The 24,150-nt window shown below is 38.3% G+C and overlaps 1 protein-coding gene across 1 annotated transcript in view; it reads right to left on the reverse strand.

The window, feature by feature from the left end:
• EIF3H (eukaryotic translation initiation factor 3 subunit H) overlaps positions 1 to 24,150 on the reverse strand; it is an 87,758-nt gene that overhangs the window by 2,875 nt on the left and 60,733 nt on the right. Inside the window, exons 3-6 of the mRNA XM_081258767.1 lie at positions 11,585 to 11,752; positions 9,965 to 10,064; positions 8,589 to 8,738; positions 1,220 to 1,340 (exon numbers count right to left, since the gene is read on the reverse strand). Coding sequence (XP_081114893.1) covers positions 1,220 to 1,340; positions 8,589 to 8,738; positions 9,965 to 10,064; positions 11,585 to 11,752 — 539 coding nt within the window. The remainder of the gene's footprint in view (positions 1 to 1,219; positions 1,341 to 8,588; positions 8,739 to 9,964; positions 10,065 to 11,584; positions 11,753 to 24,150) is intronic.

Consider the following 24,150-nt stretch of genomic DNA (forward strand, 5'->3'; position numbering starts at 1 on the left):
TTTAAGTCCTTAGATAAGGGAAGTAACTTGCTCTGCAAAAATTTCTACTCATTATGGGGTATGAGAGTAGAAGTGAGACAAATCTAAAAAGGGTTATGAATGGTGGTAAGTAGGAATAAATGTCAAATGCAAAAATATATGACATACTAGAATTCTAAAAAGTATCTCCTAAGATTGGTTTCCAGAATCAACTGTTTCATTGGTGACAGATTTTCAATTGGATCCTCCAGTTGGGTCTTTTACCTACAGGAAGAACCAGCAGGGGGATGGGATCAAGCTGGTCTTATTCTCCCCAGTTTACAAGAGATTTTCACCAGCACCATCTTCACCACCATCTTTTCAGTTAAAACAACGATACTTTATAGATTTATATGTGTTTTTAAAATTCTGTGTGTGTAGAAACACAGTATTTTAAATTTCACTAAATATATGAACATTGGTATTAAATTAATTTTTTAAATATGATATTCTCAGAACCACTTAGTTGTGCTTAAAATCCTACAGTTACCAACATCTAGTTTAAAGTACATTTTAATGAACAGAGTAAACAAACACTCACATGTATGTACATTCTGGAATCAACTTATCTATGACTCAAATGCTAAGAACATTTCAGAGCAATATAGTCCAAAACAGTATTCCAGGAACTGTGAAAATCACGTGGCCTTCAGGCAACACTAATAAAGATTAAGATTAAATGGCCAGAGCAGTGTGGATGTGCATATGAGAATATCCAGGTAATTCCAGGTAAATCTGTCTTATACTATCTATTTCACAGCAGTTGGTCTATTATTTCCTATCAAAATTGCTTGCTCTTAATCACAATTGCTCAGTTTTTTAAATGAACTGAAGACTGCTAACTGTACTGCAATGAGCCACTAGCAAACCAATTATAGTTAGTAAAGAAATGAGCTGTGACCCTCTAGAATCTCTCTGCCTCTGATTTTCTCAATGAATGTATCTCTTTTTTGCATAACCTTGGCATTACAATCTGAACTTAATCTACCAGCTCTCTTCAAGATAGGTATTTTTAAGTACAACTTGTAAATAATATATTAGGAACATACTATATAAAGAATAATCTTTTAAAACATGATAGAGTTACTAGCTAAGAGTCAATGCTTTATCAAAGATAATTTAGATCGTTCTGAAGATGACTCTTGAAGCACCATACTTCGAAAGAAATTCTATGTTTGTTGAATTTTCCCATAATACCAACCTGATGTTTCTGCTGCTGCTGTTTACTCGTGTTCCTCATGTATGTGTTATATTTAACTATATCTTGGCTCATTTCATCCACTCTGTCCATCAGCAACTGGAGGGTCTTCCCCAAATGATTGCTGAAATATAAAGGAAGTATACTGACATGTCATACTTTAAAGTTATAGCTCTGCCACTGCTCTAAGTAGTTTTGAGATATTAAACTGATCTGCCATTTGCTAAAAAAAATGAAAGCACACACATACAGGAAAGCAAAGGCAGAGGAGAGAATGAGAGTCAGCTTGTTATTAAACTTCCCATATCGAACCCACAACTATTAACTACAAGGGTATCTGAAATAGCTCAATTTCTTAGTGTCAGAGCATACACATGTCAGAGCAGAAAGAGTTAAATGGCTAGCAGGGTATCTAAAATGGGTACTTTCTGAACAACCAAGTTTAACCTAGGCTCAGTACTTCTGAACCCGCTTCCTGAGCCCCACCTCCGCTCTCCCCAGTTGTGCTCCAGAGCATTCAAATCAGTAGCCACAGAAAGGAAGAACCGGCAAACAGACTGAGACTTCTGGCACATGATTTCTCTACCTAGCAGGTTCTGAAACAGTAACAATAGCATTTATTCTGCAAGGTCAAATGAAGAAAGAGGGCTCCTTCCCCTCTGTCCTTCCTAGAATCTGGAGTACAGTCATTCATCTTTCTTTTCCTCTCCATAAATTTCTACTGCAGCTTACTTACCAAAATCTTCTTACAAAGTGATGCTAATGGTTAGTACAACACCCACCATATTCACTGATTTCTGCCCACAGCTATCTCCTACCATGTTAAGGCCCACTACACGTATATGTACTCTAAAAATAACTAGCTGACAAATAGAACTCATTCATTCATTCCACGCAGGTATCTACTAAACACCTATTATGTTCCAGCCTCAGTGTTAGCAAATAAGGAGACACTAGTGAATGAGACATTCCTGGTCTCGGTCTTCACTGAGCTTACAATCGATGGGGAGAGGGGAGGAGAGAAGAGGGGAGATAAGACACTTAGAGAGTGTGGTCAGAATATCTCTTTTAAAAGGTGACAGGCTGGAAGCACAAGATTAGAAGGAATCAGCCATGCAAGAAGTATTCTAGGTGAAAGAAAGCCCAAGTGCTGAAGGCCCGACGTGGGTAAGAACGAGACAGGTAAAAAGAGGAGGCCTGGCATGGGAGGAGCACAGAGACAGGCTGGGGAGGCCGGACAGGCACACACGAGGAGCCATTCGCTGCCTCGCGCAACACCCCAACCACACGGTCACTTAGTGTGAATGAGAACCCACGACTCTGACATGAATCCCTGGTGACATGTCTTGCCTGAAATTTTAAAATGATTTAGCCTGGCTGCTATGCAGAGAATACGCTGGAGGGTAGCAACTAGGAGACGGTTAAGAGTCCACTGTGGAGTGCTGGCAAGAATGTGGAGAAATTAGAATACTCGTACATTGTGGGGAGAACGTAAAATGGTGCGGCCACTGTGGAGAACAGTTTGGTGGTTCCTCAAAAAGTTAAACATAGGGTTACCATATAACCCAGCAATTCTACTCCTAGATATATACTCAAGAGAACTGAAAACTTATGCTTACACAACAACTTGTACATGTATGTTAATAGCTGCGTTATTCAAAACAGACAGAAATTGGGGGAAAAAAAAACGAAAAGGATGAATGGATAAACAAACTGTGATTTGTCCATACAATGAAATACTACTGAGTTATAAAAAGAACAAAGTACTGATATATGAATGAAACTTAAAGGCATTATACTAAGTGGAAGAAGCCAGACACAAAAGGCCACTTACAGCATGGTTCCATTTATAGGAAACGTCCAGAAGAGGCAAATCCAGAGACAGAAAGTAACTACTGGCTGCAAGGGGATGAGGGGAGGAGAAGTGACTACTTAGAGGCATGGGGTTTCTGCTTGGGGTGATGAAAATGTTTCAAAATTAGTGGTAATGATTGCACAATATTGCAAACGTATTAAAAACCACTGAACTGTATTCTTTAAAAATGGTTAAAATGTTAGATTTTATTTTACATGAATTTTATTTTAAAACTGCACGCGTGCGCGCGTACACACACACACACACACACACACACACACACTCACACACAGACAGACACAGAATCTACTGTGGCACTGCAGACAGAAGTAGTGGCGGCCTGGAACAGCCCAGTGGCAGTGAACATGGAGAGAAGTGGGCAGAACTGAGAGAGGAGTCAAGGGCGACTCCCAGTTTCCTGGCTTGAGCAGCTGGTTGGTTACAGGACTTACAGAGAAAGAAAAGGCTGAGGAAGAAACAGACTGGGAATACTGGGAATGACTAAAAGTGAATCCAGTTAAAACATGGATTCCATCTGTAACCTGAAGAAAATAATTAGAAAGCTTTGGCTCTTTATCTTAAATAATAGAAAGAGCATAGATCTGGGGGGGGTGTGTGTGTGTGTAGATAAATTTATCTTTTAATCCCAGGTCTGGCACTATCTATCTTACCTCGATCCAGCAGCTTGGTCTAATGACTTAACTGAAGAATCAAGTGCTTTTTTCAAATTAAATTTTATTTCATATTTATCTTATTCCATTGTAATTTTGTGACTCATTTTTCACTTTTAAATATTTCTTCTTTGGACATCAGATTAAGTATTTACTTTTCTGTTCTTTTCCAATTTCTTAATAGTCTGATTTTAATTCATCCATAATTTGAGCTGATGGTGCAAGATTGGGAATTTAAATGATTTTTTCCCCCCAATAGCTAATCAAATGTCCAGATCCACTGATTATTTAGTTACAATGCTTTCCAAGAAACTTCAGGGCTGAAATTTAACTATACTGTGTCCTCTCACATGCATTCTTTCAACACACATTACTGAGTACATACTTACTTTTCCAGTCACTCTGTTATAAGATACTATATTCAGTCACTCTGTTATAAGATACTATATAAGACATTGTTGCACTCAAAGCATTCTAGTGAGAAGCAAGGAACACAAAAAGAAATGCAACACAGTGGTAGTAGATTCTATAACAGAACAGAAGCATAAAAGATAGTTTGGTAGGATCAGATGAGACTTTCCAGATTATGTGACAGCTGAATTTTGAGTTTTTGAAGGAGCTGAAGATGGGAGTTGGAGACAAGGAAGATGCAGTGGGACACTGCAGATACTGTGTGCAGTTAGCATGGTCAGAGACACTGGCATGAAAAGCAGGATACATCTGAAGAACTGCAAGTAACTCAGTCCATCAGAAGAAGCACCGGAGGAGGGCAAGACTGGGAAAAAAGAGCAATGAAACTGAAGAGGCAAACAGTCACGGTGCAAAGACTCTTGGAAGTTGGGCTATAAGTTTGGATGCTACTCCAAGGACAATGGGGGCTCGGCCAAATATTTTAAGCAAAGGAGTAATATGATCATACAATTTGCATTTAGCAAGATCACTGCAATGAAAGAGGAAAAGGTAGGAAGCAGAAGTTAGGAGACTGTGAAAGTCATCAGGAAAAGAAATAATGAGGCCCTGACCGAAGGTAGCAAAAGACAAGGAATAAGATGAAATCACCCCAGGAATCACACACAGGAAGACAGACCCCAAGGAACACTGATATTTAGGGATGAGCAGAAGAAGGTTGACTGTGGAGAATGAGAAGTAACCCAGAAGTAACCCAGTGGTAGTATCCTAAACTACAAAGAAAGTATTTCAGGAAGAAGGTTTATCAACATATTAAATTTTCAACACTCTATAACATCCAGCAATATCGTGATAAAGTCATCTTTTGCAACTTCAGCGAGAACTCTAACAACACAGAATAGATGGAATACTAAGTGTTTAGGATAAGTGGAAAATGAGTAAATACAGACAGCAACATATAGAAAATCCTATTAAGAAGTTTGACTGTTAAAAAAAAAGGGGGGAGAAAATGAAGTAAAAGGTTAAAGGAGATGGATATTAATGGCACGAGGTCAAAAGGTGTTGTTTTTGTAACTTTGTTGTTTAAGATGACGGTGACTTTAAACAAGTTTAAATGTCCTTACTTACTCTTAGGAGATTCAATTCAAGTATTTAGGGGTTAAGTGCCACGTCTGCAATTTACTTTCAAATGGTTCAGGAAAGAAAGTACCCATTTATGTCTAGAGAGAGAAAGAGAACAGGTGCAAATGTAGCAACACATACACCTGGTGAAAACAGGTCAATGTTTATGGGTGTTCACTGTATTACTTATTATCCTTTCAATTTTTCTCAACTGTCGAGCATTAAAAAAAAAAAAAGTTAATGGGAAAATCCAGTCAATAAAGGTAACAGAAAAGAACCAGTACAGAGAGGAACTGGAGATACCCAAGGAGAGAGGGTGCAGAAAAAGACAGACCTGGATGAGGCCTCAGGGGAGACACTGATCCCTCATTTTCACCAGTGAAAGAACTGAGGCCCGAAGAACTATATTAAATACAAGAAATACTGTAATTAACTACATGATTACTTGTTAACTAAGTCATTTATGTTCTTAAGCGCAAAAGAAATCCACAGACAGGAAAGATCACCACCAATCCTCGTCTGGGTGATCGAGGAGAGAGCAGTGACACTGGAGAAAGCCATTAAGAAGAGTTAACTGCCATTGCAGAGAAAGATCTATTATTTTTTCCAGACCTTACATCTTGGAGACTGACTACACTGATTTTAGCAATGAGAAAGGCGCTACTAGAAGAGGACTTCCCTCTCTACTAAAAAGCGTCTTTAATGCAAAGCACTAACATTACGTGCTGTAGGTATATGTAATTATAGTGAAAGAGCACAAGCACAGGTAGGTGGACTTGAAACATTTCATAACATTTCTGTTACTACAGTGCTCTTCAGAAACCTAACCGATAAGAAATAGGTGAAAATCTGCACAGTACAGGTCTTGAAGGGCAAAAGGAATTAACAATAATACAGAACTATTTCACAGATAACACTCATAGGAAATCAGGTCCACTACCAAGAGCAATTTTATGGGCATCTTTTCAGTACCAGTTCAACTAGAATAGTGAAACAGGGAGTTATTGTTGGCAGTTTCAATAATATAGTCTTTTCTTTTACTGCCAAGGAAACAAAGAACTGAAAACAGATAACTTAAGCAGATGTGAACGGAGAGGTGCAGTGATAAGTCTGCTCTGGCTACAGTATCAAGTTGTCCTTATTATCCTTCATGTATGATGCCCACCCTTAGTTTACTTTTTTAAAGAGGAAATAAGAACAGAATTGTTTTTTCATGTGTGAAAAGCCAAAGGCTTGTGTAACAGATTTTTTAAAATTAATAAAGGCTGTTATGAAATAACCATTACCAGAACTTCCATCTAATAATATTAAAATTAAGAATTAGAATTTTTCAAATGAAAGGGAATGCAGTATGTTTTATTCATAGCATAAAGCAAATTTATCAGGTAAATCAAAGAACTGGAACACGCATATGGGTTGTGATAAGCAAGACCAAGCAAAATGTTTAAGGAGCTACTTCAGAATGATTTCTGATGCGGTTTCATAGAAAAAATTTTATGGCAAATGATGATCAGCATCATCATGTTACTAATGTTAGAAATTAAAATTTGAGAGGTACAAAGGTTACATTTCAGTCTTTTAAATTAGTACTATCAATTTGGGCCAATGTAACAGTCCATTCGTATAAGCATTGCCTCAAGGTTGCCTCTTTTTTTTTTTCTTCTCCCAATAGGAACACCAATTTACCCTTTTAAATAACTTCACATGGAAAGCAAACATCTTCTCTTCCTATTTCATATAAAATACAGAAGATAAAAACTATAATAAAATATTTGTCCAGATCTTAGTTGCTATGGCGAACTGGGAACATTTTCTTGGCTATTCTAAATGCTGCTTTGGACAAACAGACATTACAGACCAGCTCGTTGGTAATGGGAAAGCAGAGAAGGGCTGTATTTGTTTTGTATCCTCAATAAAGGAAGCTTGGGGGAAGGTGAAGACATAAAAAATATGTAAGCAAAAGCTTTCACATAGTAAATTTAAAACTATTATATAACTATATACTTAATACATCAAATTGCATGCTGAAAAAGGTTCTTAGCTCAATGCTTTAAATACAGGTGTGCCGAGTGTGCTTGTGAAAGCAATGAAAAATATGACCTTCTAAAAGAGACAAATTAAAGGACTATTGTGAACATACGTTTGCAGTCGAACAGTACACTCTTTAGTGCCAAATAACCCTTGCAACCTGGCTGTATTACTGAGCACTTCGTTTACCATCCAGTTTCCATCTCCTTCCCCTGTTAAGACTTTCTAGTGGCCTCTGTGACGAATTCATGCAATGAAGGTGGCACTTCAACCACAGTCCCACCCATCCCAGTGCATGGAGAAGAACACTGGGTACACTGGTCCTTCTGGGTTTAACCCTACTTGTCTTATATTGAAGAAGTACAAAGCCTGCATATTCTTTTGTACTAGCTTCTATCTGGGATAACCAGAAACCTGATAAATGACTGAGCTTCTGTTCCAAACTGGTTGCTTTATGAAAACACACCTTGTTTTTCTAAGCCATTCAGCAAATGCATACTGATAGATTACCTACTTGCTATTAGCCTTCTCCTGCCACAAAACAATCACTAACGTCAAGCTTAAAGGGAATTTAAGAGGAGCTAATACATGACTGTTCATATTTCTGTTAAAAGCAATAAATGAGGGGAAATGAAACATTAATTCCATAAAGGAAATAATCTGTTTTAGAACACCTCAGTCACCATTTTATCAATATAATAAATAATATCTTAGCAACTAGATAGCCAAAGCAGTCACGATGAAGCAAATGATGTCACCACTGTCTAAGATAGCAAAAGCCAGTGTGAGGTTCAGAAAATTCTAATTTTGGTTGAAAATTCAAATGGCAAGTTTACTGCTAATAGAATCTACACATGAACAAGGGCAAATGCCACAGTAAAACAAAGAAGCATTTCTGGTTTTCTCCCAAGCGTTATTAAATATCCAGACATAATACCATAGCCTCTAAGGACACTGTACAATAAATAAAGCTGAGCCAAATCAAAAAACCCCTCCCCTGTGGGCATGTACCATCTCAAAGCAAAAATGACACAGAAAAGGCAGCAAAGGGCTCCTATAATAACAGGAGCTATTAGTATTCAAATACCATCTCACTTTATCAATAACCACGGTGTTTTTCCTGGGATTTTAGCAGAGCTGGACAAGTACTACATGTTGCTGCTATGTCTTAAGAACCTCAAAATGTGCTTAAGTAATTTTCTTCTTGTTTCACAGGTTAAAGTCTAAGTAAAAGACTCTTTTGCAGAAAGTGATAAAAAGGGACTTTTCATTAGACAGGGCCGCTTACCTGCTAGCAAGACTGAGCAATTCATGTTTATCTGCTACAGCTGACTTCTTCTCAAGCTCCCACATTAGGACGTTGATCAGATGTGAATTTTTAATTACAATCGGCACTTCTTCAAACATGTGCTCAAAGGTGATATTTCCCTTTTTCAATCTGTGAAGCATGTTAAAAATACGTTAGTCTGGTGGTCAGAAGTAAGTGTTAAAGTGATTATTTCATACATTTTCCCTAATTACAGGCCCCCTTCAGGATTTTTTGTCTCATTAGCACTCTTTTAAAAAGGGAGAGAAACTAGAGTTTTACAGAGTCAAGCCTAAGTCGAGTGATTTGAACAACTCTGAAAATGATCCGAGTTGGAGCTAGAAGACTAGAAAATAAGACTCTTAGCAAAAGAAACTATTGTTTCTTCACAATCAGGTATCTTCAAAATTTCAGATACTAAAATGTAAATGCCATAGGAAATCATTCTATATAATCTATATCTAAAACATTTAAAATAGCTAGAAAAGAGAAATACTCTAGTTTTTGGAAAGTTCACTTTAAAGGCCAACTGAACTCAAGAGACTAACAAGTAGCAGGACACTCACATGTTACTCCACACGCAGTGGCTGAGAACACGGCGAGAACGCAAGTCCTCAGAGTTTAGTTATAACTACCATGCCCAGGAACTGTTCATGAGTTAGCTTTTCTTTTTAAATGCTTTGCATCTTAATTTCTTTAGGAGCCAAATGGTAAACTAGTAATGAATTGTCTGTCCTACATGAAGTCAAAAGCACTAACTTTAATAAGAAATAAAAATTCCTATACTTAACAGAAAATGAAAGAATTCTGAATTTTTAAAATTTTAATGTAAATATTCCAATGCCATTATGTAGGATCACAAAACAGCTTTTTCAATTAATTCTCTGCATACCTGTCACCCATAAAATATCCCAAAAATCCACATTCCTTACTGAACCCTATAAAATATTTATATCTTTCCACACACCCCCCGCCAATGAAACAGGAGGTCAGAAAATAAGACAAACAGCTCACAACTGTTCTGACACAGAACTTACAATCTGACAGCCACTGAACACTCACTCATCCCATCTCCCTTTATTTAATCATATATTTCTTCAAATCCAGTAGCTAATTAATCCCCACTCTAACTGAATTCACCCATGCTGAGAACAACAGATGAGACATTCCATAAAGAACAGTTTAAACATGGAAAGGGAGAAATCAAGTGGCACTCAGCCATGCAGAAACTTCTACCGTCCACATGGCAAAAGCATTACCACACCACCACCGAGGATTCAATACATGTGGCAAACTAACATCTTAAAAGAAAAACACCCGATCCTTAACATATGCCTTATAGGCCCCCAAACACTTACGCTTCGGGAGAAAAATCCTTCTCTTTACAAACTTCCATCAGTTTAGGAGTCAGTCTGTATGCCTTTAGTGAGAGAGACCCTTGGGCAGTTTTTATGGGATCTCAAATAAGGAAAAGAAAAAGAAATTACTAAGAATTCTGTCACTACCAGTGCCCAAATGACACTGGTTCTGGGCACATTCTGTTAATTATCATAGTCTTTGCAAAATGAAGATCAAAGTAAATAATCAGAACACAATTTGAAGCAGATTCAAACCAGCATAGCAAACAGTAAGTGAAAATGCAGGAACCTATCATCCTACTTATAATAGGCAGAGTAACTTCCTCCCGAAAGTATAAACAGAAGATACAAAATAGTTATTTTCAAATCTATTCCTCAGCTAGAACCAGCAATCTTGACAAAAATTAAATATAGCATATGTTCTATACATCTTACATATATCTTGTATAATTAGGAGGAAAATACTAATGAATATTAAACATGAAAATTCACTGGACACATTGTGTAGTTCTTAGTCCACTAATTAAAATGAACAGCCCTTCCAAAATTTATCCATCCTAACAATCACGGTTCAAATTTTTTAGTTAAAGCAGATTCTAAAAACAAAACCACTAAAGTCAAAGTGCGATCACAAGTGCCTCTTTAGTTTTAGAGAAACTAATTTTGTCAAAGCTAACGCTTAAACACTCCGTGAGTAACGGAGCTTAGCACTTGCTGCATAACGGCTCCGGCATGCCAATATTCGCCTAAAACCTGTGTTAACATTCATGTTGCCTGAAACTGAACACAGTGAAACTTTTAGCAATAGGTGATAAAATGAAAACCAAAATAGATTGAAACAAGTGGAAAATTCATCAAGGTCTGATGATGCAATGTTTCCAGCCAGTATAAGTACACTTTAACAACTTGTTCTTTACTGTAATCCAATTGTTAACATACTGAAACAATTTGGGGGCAGCTCATAAGATTGATCGTATTCATTAGTATTTTTTCTGACAGATACTCAGGACGTTACATTTACTTCTCAGCTGGAAACTATATGCAAGTCTGCCAGATATGGCAAACTGTGAGTGTTTGGGGAGGGGGAAGGCTATAAAGCTGTTAAATTGCCTACAGTTCTGATACAGCACAGAACATCTGGTCTGGAGAGCTTGAGGAAACACCATTAAATAGGCCGAAAAGAAAAAAATCTTTGTGCTAAGAAACAGTCCAGGTTTTGTACGCTGCTGTCAGAGGTATAAAAAAAAACTTGGCACACTGTGTTATGATTGGTCAGTCACGTACAGAGCCAGACACTCTAGCAATCGGGGTTTGTTAGACATCTGGTCTAGTTCCACCAGCCCCTTCAAATGAGGGAGGGGAGATGGAGGAATAAAAATGAAGCAGCTACTCCAGCATTCCAAAATGTACACATCAGGGCTCTGATAGCAAGAAAAATAAACAGAAAGAAGGAAACCCTGTCTAGACTTAGCTGCTGCTGAGGCTGCTGCAGAAACAGGGTTGGTATTTACTTGAGAAGGCCTGCCAGGCTGCTCTTAGAGGCGAAAAGACAGAAAGCAAAAATAGTAGTAGTACTAATATTAAGGGAAGAAAAGAATAATAAAGGGAACTCCTACTAACCGTAAATGAGAACGACAGATTCTTCAATGGCATGCTGGTAACTGAACTGAGAATCCAGAAGCGCCCGGGTGACGAACGAGCCGTAGTATGTGGACTGGTACCAGCCCACGTGGAGATGGTCAATGTTTACATGGCGAAGGCTCCGCATCATTTCCATCTGATATTGCACTAGATGATGGGGACAAGGGGGACAAAAGAAAAACTATTTAATGACATTACCCATATTAAAAAACAAGCCTTTTTGGAAACAAATTTCTACACAACTATTTATTAGCTAAAGGGAACAGGTTTCCAGATTTTAAATTCATTCGCTTCACATACAAAGAAAACAAATTAAGCTTTCAAATCATCAGGGCATTCTTTTTCTCATTAACAAAAACACATTTTGTAGAAACAGTATTAAAAATGTAATAATAATGCCTTATTCCAAACAAGTAATTATTTATTAAATGTGTCTCCACTTTTAAGGAAAAAATCTGTGTAATTACTAAATTGGTTGGTTGTAAGAAGTTATGTTTGAATTAATAAGTTGAGAGTAGCTATCAACGTCTTCAACACAGTTTTTAGAACTGAGAAGTTAAAACCATCAAGAAAACCAACAGGAAAACAATTAACTACCACATTATTTAAGTATGAACAGGACACAAGCTGTAGCTGATTAAAAATATAAGAATTCATTTTTGCCTTCAACTGGTGCCCCCTGCTGCATGTGCTAAATTTAGAAAGGAATTCTTTTTTCTTGTCTGTGTGTTCCTTTGTGTTAAGTAATCAACAGTATTTTTTTTTCATTAGAATAGTTATATTTTAATCACCATGTACAGAATGAAACAGTTGGATGACTTTTACATGTCAAATTAATGACTATAACGTATATTATTAACTCAAAGCCGTATTAATAGAAAAATGGGTGCAGACACTATAGTAATGCATTCTAAAAAGCAATATAGCCCAATAATGAATAGCAAATATGTAAAACAGGAGAAAATTTCATAGTTAACATAATATTCAAGCTATTTCTATTATAATAAAAATGCATGACTGTGTTGAGTAAACATATTTGCTTAACTCAAAATCTAACCATTTCATTTTCAAAACTCTTAATCAGGTTTTAGCAAAAGTAAAGTTAAATGTCTCTCATTTCCTTGGTTAGAGCACTACGGTTTTACAAAGCAAACAAAATTCAGGATCATAAAGTATAGAAGAACCTTCCCCCAGATGGACACGGTCTTTTCAACACTTGTTACTAGGTTAAGAAAGTATAAATCTGCTTATTCCAAGGAAGGTTATATTTCTTATGATAAAAGATGGCAGCCAACTCATCAACTGCTCAAGAATTATGTGTTTTTTGAAGTTTTCTTTTTATATACAATATGATGGCTTCAAGAAGCAGCAGTATAAAATGAACATGGTAATCTTGAATCGATTATCTTTTAGCTTAATTTTTTCGCTCTCTAGCATGTAAGATATGCCCCTTCCTAGCCAGTTTAACAGATTCCTATCAACCACATAAAACTGGGATAGAACCATCACTATTGTCTCTTTCTGCTTTAAAATTTCATAACTCTTTTAAAGGAAAATCACTGATTTGGCTAGTAAAATTTAATCAAATGTAACTTACGAGTGAAAAATTCTAATATCACCAGTAAAACAGGAGCCAGAACTAAATTTAATATTTATTTTAAAGGGACAGGAAAGAGGAGATGGGGAGCAATTACCAAGCAACTGACAGTACAAACACGATTTTATAGGATGAGTTTTTTAAGACTGGTACTTCTAAAACATCTGTCAATGTACAATTTAGCTATAATATAAGCAGAAGACAGATTCTACCAACTGGCAATAGTAGAAAAGAAGAAAAGACCCAGAATCTAGCAATCTAGGTTCTCGTGTCGGCTCTGAGATTTCTGCCGTGGGGCATCTCGCTGTCCTTCTCTGATGCTCAGTTTTCCCATCTCCAAAAAGATCTGAGAGCTCATCCCAGTCAAAATGCAACGATTCCACACACTGTTCACTGGATATGCTAATTACAAGTAATGATTTTTCTATAAACTAAAGCAGGTAGCATGCATTAATAATTAAAATAAAAGTGCTTTCCTATGAAAAATATTCTGTTATCTTACTAAGTCAAACAGCCTGAATACAACAGATTTTATAATAGCACTTTCAGGATGCATGAAGTAGAAAACTTTACAATCAGTAGCAAACCTCCAGATTCCTTCTTCATCCAGAGTCTTACCTATCTTTGCAGCCCCTTGGTAACGATAAGGAGGAAAATGAAGTGTTTCTCTCAGCCAGAGAAGAGACTAAAGACTAAGCCCATGAATGAAGCCTGTCGCCCTCGGAACTACCATTGTAATAAATGCCAATGTATTTATTTCTGGGGATTGAGAGACGAAGAAATAAACCTCTATATTATGGGCGAGGTTGGAGGTGGGGGGAGCACTTCTATTTTCCTCTTCTACAGCTTAGAAAATCATGACATACAAGATTTTACGAGGCTTTAATAAAAATTTATTTTTAAGGTCATAAGAGTTTTCATAGGATGAAAATACAAATCTAAGAGCAATGGTTAAGAGCAATGACAGGTGAGTTAATAAAATTGCTTTTGAAAATCTACAATGAACTGGAATTTCACCATTACACACACAAAAAATATGTGAAACTTCAGGTCATTCTTCATCTAGGTTTAGACTTACCACCCCTATTTTTTAAGTTAAAAAACACAACTTAAAAAAATTTTTTTAAATGAATGTCCTCTTGGAGGTATCAGAGAAAGAAAGGATCTAAAAAGACTACAAGTGATCCTTGAAAAGGTGAGGGTAAGGGTGCTAGAGATCCAAAGTGAAGTTGGGGTGCACTGAGGCCCAGTCCTTGCTGGAACTACACATATGAGGCTCCAATAAATGCACAGTTTAAAGAGGTTACTTCGATTTAATAAAAAAAAATTTTTTAAGGAAGTCATATTTGTTCTATTATATGCAAGCAAGAGACAACTCAGAAACAGCCAAGTGAATTTTTATCTCTGCCGTCTTTTAGGTCTATGTCCTTGCTCTAGTGTTAACACAGACATGTGACCCTTGTCTCCTTTCACAGTTTTTCCACCTCCTCCAACCCAAGTTCTCAAAAAGTACAAAATCAAACCCTACAAAAGCTTCCCGGTAAACCTACGTGGGGATAAGAAATGCACAGCAGACTGTCCCACTAACCTGTCTCAAAACTGTGCTCCCAACACGCCCATCAATCAACTGAGCTGAGCTGCCACACCAGCTGACACCCATTTACCCCCTGACAAGGAAAAAAAAGTTGTGATACAGTGACATGCCAGTAAACTTTACACAGGAAATAAGGAACGTTCATTCCAGATTCTAATCTCCCAGGCAAATGCCACTGCTTTAGTGGCTCTGCTAGTCTAGTCCCTCTCAGGAGTTATGCTGGAGGTAGAGGGGAGGGATACTGGGGGTGGGCAGGTGAGGCACAAACAAGAGACCCAGTTTAGCTAGGACACCGGGTAAACAGAAAGGGGAAGGGCTCGTGCTATCTGGAAAGGACTGTGAGGACTGACGTGTGTCCCAGCCCGCAGGCTCTGGGGAGTAGGGACTGGTGCTATTTCCTTCTCATTCCCAGCCATCCTCACCTACCCCCTCCCTGCCACCACCCACCGCCACCACCCACCGCTGGGTAGAAAAGATGTGGTTAGACAGATAAGGTTCACTCCTATCTCTGAGAAGGAAGAGAATTACAGCAAAAGAAACAAAAGAGAAAGGAGGAGGAAAAGAAAACCAAAGTTCCTTGATATAAAGTGCCACACCTCCCTATAGTTGAGTTAATGCAGATCAATGAAATAAGAGACAAGCATTTACTGGCAACTCTGAGGAGTTGGCTCAGGGTTAGAGATACTTTCATTTTTGTTCTAAAGTTCTCGTATTTAACAGAAGCCCAAGTGGCAATTTCAACCAACGATATTAACTTCTGCGTTAATGGCTAAATATTTCTGGAGAACTTTCCAAAGATGAATAGCAAGGGAAAACTTTTGGGGAGAAGGGGATTACTTTAAAATATGATAATATTCAGTAGAAAGGCTCAGAATTGTGTAGTGAGAAGTTTAGGAAAGAACATTTTAAACGTTGTTAGTTTAAAAAGCAAACCCCCTGCCGACTGACTGAGGAGAAACAGTGCACAGCAAATGAATTTCGAAGACAAATTGGTAGTTACTACCAAGCCAACTCAAATTACTAATACAAAAGCTACACTTAGATGCAACTGAGGTGGTGCTACAAAATTTGGAAGGATTATAAAAATGAGGTGAAGTTTTATAAATCTCTTCAACCTCTACAATTGCCTTCATTGCTTAAGCCGCTCCCAAGCAAAGGAGAGCCTGGTTTACAACACCGAGTATCTGCCCGCAATCTGGCACCAGTGTGTTCACATTCACTTTTTCCAGATACGCTCTTTGCAAAACAGTCAATTTTAAACTGCCTAGAGCTAAACAGTCTTAACTGAGGCAGGCTGCCCAATAACTACTCCTTTCAAAAACCCACCACATTTGCTGGGCTTTCTCTCGTTTTATCTCCAAATATGAAAACAGTGAAAATACTATGCTGCCTTATATTTAAATGCTGTATCTGGACTCACACACTGGCAAACAATCGAACAAGAGTTTGAGATACGAGTTCTCCTTAAGATCACCGGGAAGGACAATGAATTCGAAGCTTTTCAGTTCAGCACAATAATTAATCAGCATTCTTTTCACCTCCAATTCCTCACCTTCATTTCAAAAACCATCTTTATTTTATTATTTTAAGTGAGCCCTCAATGAAATGTAATTTATTGCCAAACAACAGGAACAAAGAATTACCACAGTTTGGCCAGGCTGAGATGAGCTGAAGTAGAAAACTGAAGCTGAAGCGTACTCTAAAACTATCTGTCTGGCAGATTCGCAGGGCGGGGGCCGGCGGGGAGTGTTATTGATGTATTATTGGGGAATAATTAAAGGACCAAGTAATAAACTAATTTAAATTTTAAAAATTAAAAACAATTCAATGGATCTATTGTCTTATTTGACTACTTTGATATTGTATCAAACAAATCCAAATCATTTAAAAATATATTATAATAAAATCTTATTAAAAATATACATAGATATAGCCTGGAGGAAAAGGACAAGACTAAAGCACCAGGAAAGAAACTAGCACTTAGTGAGCACTTATTATGTCACACTTCCTGCTAAGTGGTCTACATATGTTATCTGACTTTATTCCTCACAATAACTCCAATGAGCTAATCACGATTACTGAAATCCTTTTAGAAAAGCTGTTTACCACAGCTTGTAAAGTGGCAGGACTCAATTGGACTTTAGACTTTCTGACTCCGAAGCCCAGGCAACCATCCATTTACAGAATCTCATCTCTTCTTTATTAGTAAAGTGTAGAGTGAATTATTTCTGAATCAATAAAGCATAACAGAGAGCAGAAATACACAATTTCTAGGTTTTCAGAAACCACAGCTTGTGCATGTTTGATCACTAAATTAACGAGTAATTTAGCACTATCAGTAAGATTTTAAGTGATAAAACCACCTTCCAAGATTTTTAAATGTCAAAGTTGAAATTATCACAAACATGTAATCAAACTCCTAAAACAATGCATTCTATGTTACTATTTGAAACTAAGCCCTGGACCCGATCAAAGATGACCTGCACAAACAGATCAAGAAAAGGAACAAAGAGAGACCAGATGTAGTTGGACATGCTCTTGAAACAAAGAAACAAACTAAGCTCAACCAAGAGATGCAAAGGGCTTTAAAGGCAAACAAACAAACAAAACCCCACAACGCTGAAACAAATCAATGATAACAACAAACATAACAGGAAAGTGGAATGCATCCAAATATATCTGTTCTAGCATTAGGGCTAACCTAAGGAGGGCTTTGAAGAAACTTATCACAACCCTCCTTCCCAGCAGCACCACGAGACACGGTGAATGCGGACAGGCTATGGACTGTGAAGGCTCTGCCTCACTGTTTAACAAGACGAACTATTCTGTGCTTTCCTCTTCATATCAGACTTTCTGCCAAGCCACACATACGTTTCAGGCAATGCTCAAAGCTAGGAGCAGATGTAGATTTAAGCAAACAGAATGTGCATTTGAAAAAAGAATTAAATAAGAGTCTACTTCGGGTAGAGAGAACTGTAGAGTACATATTTCTTCAAACTTCCATATTCTCTTCACCCAGTCTGCATTACGTATTCATCCTTTTTCCCCTCCCAAATAATACACCTGTTATTAAGGCCACGCTGGGACTGCTTAAGAACTATGGTAAGAGTTCAATTTCTCACAATATAGAGAAATATAGAGTCCAATATAAATTCTACTCTACCTAGATATTAACCTGTTCTATTTAAAAAGAAATAACAAAAATACTGCCTTTCTTAATCTTAAAAAGAAATGTTTTTAAAGTGTTCATTTGTCCTGGGTGGTTTAATTTCTTCTTTAAAGTGTTTATGAATTCTGACAAGTAATTTCTTCTGTATGCCAAGCTGGGAATAAGGAAAGAGGATGTGTGTGCTACTCTATCTTTTTTTTTTTTTTTTTTTCTTTTTGCGGTATGCGGGCCTCTCACTGTTGTGGCCTCTCCCGTTGCGGAGCACAGGCTCCGGACGCGCAGGCCCAGCGGCCATGGCTCACGGGCCCAGCCGCTCCGCGGCATATGGGATCCTCCCAGACCGGGGCACGAACCCGTATCCCCTGCATCGGCAGGCGGACTCTCAACCACTGCGCCACCAGGGAGGCCCTACTCTATCTTTTAAAACTAGTAAGAGCTTTGAAAATTATTGGAAATCAGGGTTTTTTAGAGGTTTTAATGTATCTCAAGAAGTCTCCTATGAAATAAACTGGATTCTTCACAGAAAATACTGTGTATATCCTGCAACAAATTCATATTGTATCTTCTTAACCAAATCATGAAACACAGCCAAGAAATCCTATTTCTTTGAGGTTACGAGCATTTTTAAAATATATATACATTTATGTCCTTGGTCATGAAAACAGATGCACATAAGTGAATGACAGAGAACAGCAACTAAGTTAATTGTATGTCACTTGAGATCTGTTTACACACACAAAGTAAATTCACTTTGATGGGAGCAAGGGGATATAGACCCCCTTTCCTTACCTATCACCATGAAGAATTCTCACTTAAAGAATAACCTACTGACCACTGCTACCACTTGCTACAATTAGGAGCACAGTATGTTAGAAGACCAAATGAGAATCTCTGGGTTTAGAAAAATATATATTTCATGCTCTTTCATGAGGACAGGTAATGCCCTTGTCATATTTACAGCTGTATATCAAGTACTTGTTTAATGCTGGCACAAAGTTAGGTACTAAAAGAAGTATTTCAGAAACCTAATTGTTGTTAATGTACTAGAGAATGGTCACAATTATTAGGAAATTATAGATGGATAAATCAATCCATCTCCATCTTACCACGTCCACAAAGGACATGAAGTAGCGCGCATTAAAAAGCATAACCAGTAAAATCACATCTAGGCAAAGTATAAATTAGATTAAAGAAGGTGGAAACTGAAGGTGAGGCAGAGACCTGAACAAAGTGAAGCAAGCCACAGATATTTAGGTTAAAACACACAAATTTAGTTCTGGGCTCTGGCAATCAAATCAAAAAGGGAAACATGGTAATTTATATTATCCAAAGGGAGAAAAACATAAGATCCCAAAGTAGGTAAGACTTTTATCTAGTTCTTAAGCCTAAAATGAAATTTTCATGTGGGGTCTCAAAGGAAAACTATTGTACAGTTTTTTGAGAAGCAAAAGCATTTCTCTAATAAAACAATCACAACTGATTTACCTTTTTTATAAATCTAGGTTTTTAAAGGAAAACAAGGAGAGAATGGTTCATGAGTCTTAACACAGAAAACAGTTTGTACAAGTTACAAGAAGCAGCAGCAGCAGGGGAATAAAAGGAGAAAGGGCTACCAAAATGAATTAATAGTTTCATCCTGTAAGAAACTACCTATCAAACTCAGGCTGTTCAAAACACAGAATGGGATGCATCAGTAGTGAGCACTAAATATTCAAAATAGAGAACAAATGATCATTTTTTGGAAGAACTGTTTGCAGCATACAAGCACTGTTCATTCTGAAACCACTTACTGAGTATCACCTGTGCTGGGAGCCTGATAAAAGTTACAGTGACGGGAGCTTTAAAGGTACCCCCTCTTCAATAGGAGCTGGTGGCCAATTAACACATTTATCTCTCTGAACCTCAACTTCCCCACCTAGAAAATGGTGGTTTCAACTTCCAACCATATGATGATGGCAATTTAAAAAACTTACCTCCAGTCCAGATGGCTGTTTGCTTAACAAGCATTTTTCGGCGCGAGTTCCATAGGTAAAGCACTCGGTAAAAGTATACACTGACTTTATCAATCCCACCCTCCATGCCTACTAACTGTTTTCTCCCTCAGTGAGAGGCCCTGAGTCATCAATCTTGTCCACCTTCTCCCACACTCAGCGCATATAGTCCTCTCCTTTCTTAGGAGCTCTCAAATCTGTTTTCTCCAAGGCAAAAATCATTTAGAATGTTTCTAAAAATTTTAACTGGGAAAATGCTCGTGAGATGCCAAGAGGAGGAAGAAAAGCAGAGTATGTGAGTAACCTAGGTTGCTCCCTCCTCCGAAAGAGAAAAACTAGAAAGAAATATGCTAAAATGGTAATGGCAACAGTTCTCCGGGGAGTGGGATCATAGATGATTTTTGTTTTCTTATTTATTCTTACCCTTCTTTTCCATGGTTTTCAGCAAAAGAAGTATGCAATACATACAATACTATAGGAGTACGTACACAAGTATCAACAGCATTTTCTTTTGCTGGCCAACTTATTACATTTAACATGGTCACCAAATAATCTGGATACCGGAGCTCCTAAACTGTGGGAGCAGAGAACAGAATATGGTACCACACTATTCAGAATCTGAAGTAGCCAACCTGGTCTGAATACCATCTGCTATGGACTGAACTGTGACCCTCCCCAAGTTCTTAGGCTAAAAGTTTGACCCCCAATGTGATGCTATCTGGGGATAGGGTCTTTGGGAAGTAACTAGTTTTAGTTGAGGTCATAAGAGTAGGGCCCTCACAATGGAGTATGTGCCTTTATAAGTAGAGACACCTCAGGGCTTGCTTCCTCTCTCCATCCATAGGCAGTACTGAGCAATCAGGCTGTGTGAAGACACAGTGAGAAGGTAGCCACAACCCAAGGAGACAGCCTTCACTAGACATCAACCCTGCTGGCACCTTGACCTTGAACTTCCAGTCTCCAAAACTGAAAAATAAATTCCTGTTGTTTAAACCATCCAGTTGTTTAAACCATCCAGTCTATGGTATTTTGTTATGGCAGCCCAAGCTGACTAAGACACCATCTTTAACACATATTAGTTGTGTGACCTGTGACAAATTGTCTCAGCCTAGGTGTCTGCCATTGTAAGATGGGAATAAAAACAGTATCGACTTCATGAAGTAGTAAAGAGGATAAATGAAAGCCTTAGCAACAAGAGCTTGGTGCACTGAATAACCTCAAGAAGAGCTCAGTGGGTTTTCACCATCACCTATCATTCAGAAATGCTATTTATAATCTAGAGGTTATGGTATTTATCTGAGTCAAAGGAAAGTTTAGGTACAAATATGAATATGATCAAAAAACAGTCTACCATGAAAAAGGATTACAAAAGGAAAAAATACTCCTTAGATACTAAAACTATAAGCTAATTATTTTCAGTACAATAAAGAACAGAGTCAATAAAGAAAGAGACAAGCTACAGAAATTAGATTTCGAGAAAAGGTAATCTTGGGTGTTCTATTATTACTGGGTATATAACAAAATAGCTGCATTGTGCTATATAAGTTTCTATCTCCTGATTGCATTTGTAACTCTTCCAAAGAAAGGAAGTAAGCTCCCTGCCCCCTCCCCAACAGGGGACTTTAGAAACTGTACTGAGAATACGGGTGGAAATGGGAAGGAAGGGTGAGCAGCAGTGCCCCCTTACACAAGGCACTGACTGAGTAAAGGTTACTGGAAATACTGCCCACCCAAGTGACGGAGCTAAACTCAGCTCAATAGAGCAAATAGCTTTCTAATGCGCCACCCATCACTTAGTGGGGTGATCCACTCCCGCAGCCTCAACTGCCGCAAGATAGTGCCCTTTACCTTCAAACATCAGGACAATTTGGATTAGAAAATCAGTATCAAAGGTCCTGTAAGAAGAAAGCCTGAAGGACACAAATCTTTTAAGAGTATCCTTAACTGCAACGCAAAGAAGGGAAAGCTGGCAAGAATGGGTAGTGACAGGAGTTAAAGAAAAGGTTAGGAAGAGCAAATAATTTCCTATGGATTATTTATATCATAGGAAGAGAAGGACTTGTAACCACACTCTCCATCCAACCCTTTCTTACCCCCATCTCTTCCCCTACACACTCAGCTTCATGCAAACTTATTTTTATGAGGTAAGGAATAAAGAGGTCTATGCTGAGAAAATCAACAAGCAGAAACCTGCATAGCCACCACAATAAATCTGAGGCTTGATCCTTGTGGCTTGTTTTTAATGAGGCCATGTTACTCTTCCTGTTACAATCTCCTTTTCCCAAAACCATACAAATATGCACTTTTGTGGAGAGAGGGTGTAAAGCTTTCACTAAATTCTCAAACGGGCTAAGATCCAAAAACGAGTAACAAGCACTGAGATGCAATGGAGAACAAGCCAAATGTGGTCTTGGTTCTCAGGGAACTTCCACTCCTCTGTGCACATGTAGGGGGAAGCTGGGAAGGAGGCAAGATGTGAAGCAGTAATCAATTCAGTTCAGGGGCAGACAAACAGTAGCACAGACCGCACTGAGATCACCAAAGACACACCATGCAGGGAGAGTAAAAATGACAGACCGAAAGTCCCAAGGAAACCCCAGCAGGACACCCAACAGATTGTCACTTTTACCCTTGTCCTACCAAGACCAGGAAGTCCATCACGTGGGAAGCTGGATGGAGGCTTCATCTAAACAACTCTGTGATTTAGATTAGTAATTCCCAAGAGAATATACACTCCTTTACCGACCAGGTGATATGACCGGAGCTAGTAAGCTAAGACTGTTCTAAAGGCAAGGAGTGGTGATCCCAACAGAGAGGTAACCTTTCTCCATTTGAGAAGAATACACATTTTGGGGGAAAGCTGGTCTCTAGCAAAAATGTTATGTTATAAAAATACACTTAGCACAAATTGTATCCTGCTATGTTACAAACGTACCTTGAAATACAGTTCTACAGTCACACACTAAAAACCATCCTCAAGCAACTCAGTAATCCTGTTATCTTTTGGAGTTTTGTGTTTTTTTGTTGTTTTTTTTTTGCGTTACGAGGGCCTCTCACGTTGCGGAGCACAGGCTCCGGACGCGCAGGCCCAGAGGCTATGGCTCACGGGCCCAGCCGCTCCGCGGCATGTGGGATCTTCCCGGACCGGGGCACGAACCCGCGTCCCCTGCATCGGCAGGCGGACTCTCAACCACTGCGCCACCAGGGAAGCCCTCTTTTGGAGTTTTTACACAGAGATCTCTAGAAGCCATTACTGAGACTTGTCTAATCAGTTGTCATTATGTAATCTGAGGTTCCTAAAGATGCTTTTCTATGGCGGACCTCTTGGATTAGAGAGGAAGGTGAAATAGAGCATACAGGCGAGAAGTAAAAATCACTGAAAGGCAAGAAAAGTATTACAGAAAGATGCTGGAAGGCTACAAAACAGACCAAATAATTCTCTTCCGCAATTGGCAGGCAGGATCCTGCCAGATGTTTGAAATAGAATTAACCTCTATGGGCTGCACTGACAGAAATACACAGCACAACTATAAATAAATAAATATCTAGGGTAGCATAAATAACTATCTAGGAAAAGGCTATCTTTGTTTTACTTTCCCTGAACTTGTTTCAGATTGTTCACCCCCACTCAAAGTGCCAAAAAAAACTGTCCCTCACTGCAGTGTCCAGATACAGAGCGAGCTGGGTATGCCGAGAACTTGAAAAAAAGGTGCCATTTGCAATCTTTCAAAGCATTTTCAAACCAGGTAATATCACCTTAACAACAACAAAAAAAAGTCTTTTACCCCCAAAGGATATATATCTCTTCCTTGCAGAATAGATTTTGATGGTCAGATAAAGACAATACAAACAGCTTACAGAGGCTTCCTCCTTATATTCTGGGGAAGAAAAATCTTGAACAGCAAATTCATACATTCATCCCTTCATACATTCACACAGCAAGTATTTATTTCAAGCTATAATGTGCTGGACTTTTAGGTGCTGTCCAGCAACAGGGCAAAGACAGAAAAGGTTCCTGCAGCTGACATTCTAGCAGAGAGGAGCAGGGTGACAGCCAGCATTCCTGGGTCTACTCAAACGCTTAATGTTCCCTAAAGGAAATATCTGGATAATCACATATAGTTCTCTGGGCCTTTAAAATGAACAAACTATCTCTGTTAATAACAACCAGGAAATCAAGCTTGGGAATCAAAG

The sequence above is a fragment of the Mesoplodon bidens genome, assembly GCF_964165515.1.
Source record: "Mesoplodon bidens genome assembly, chromosome: 16".
NCBI lineage: Eukaryota > Metazoa > Chordata > Mammalia > Artiodactyla > Ziphiidae > Mesoplodon > Mesoplodon bidens.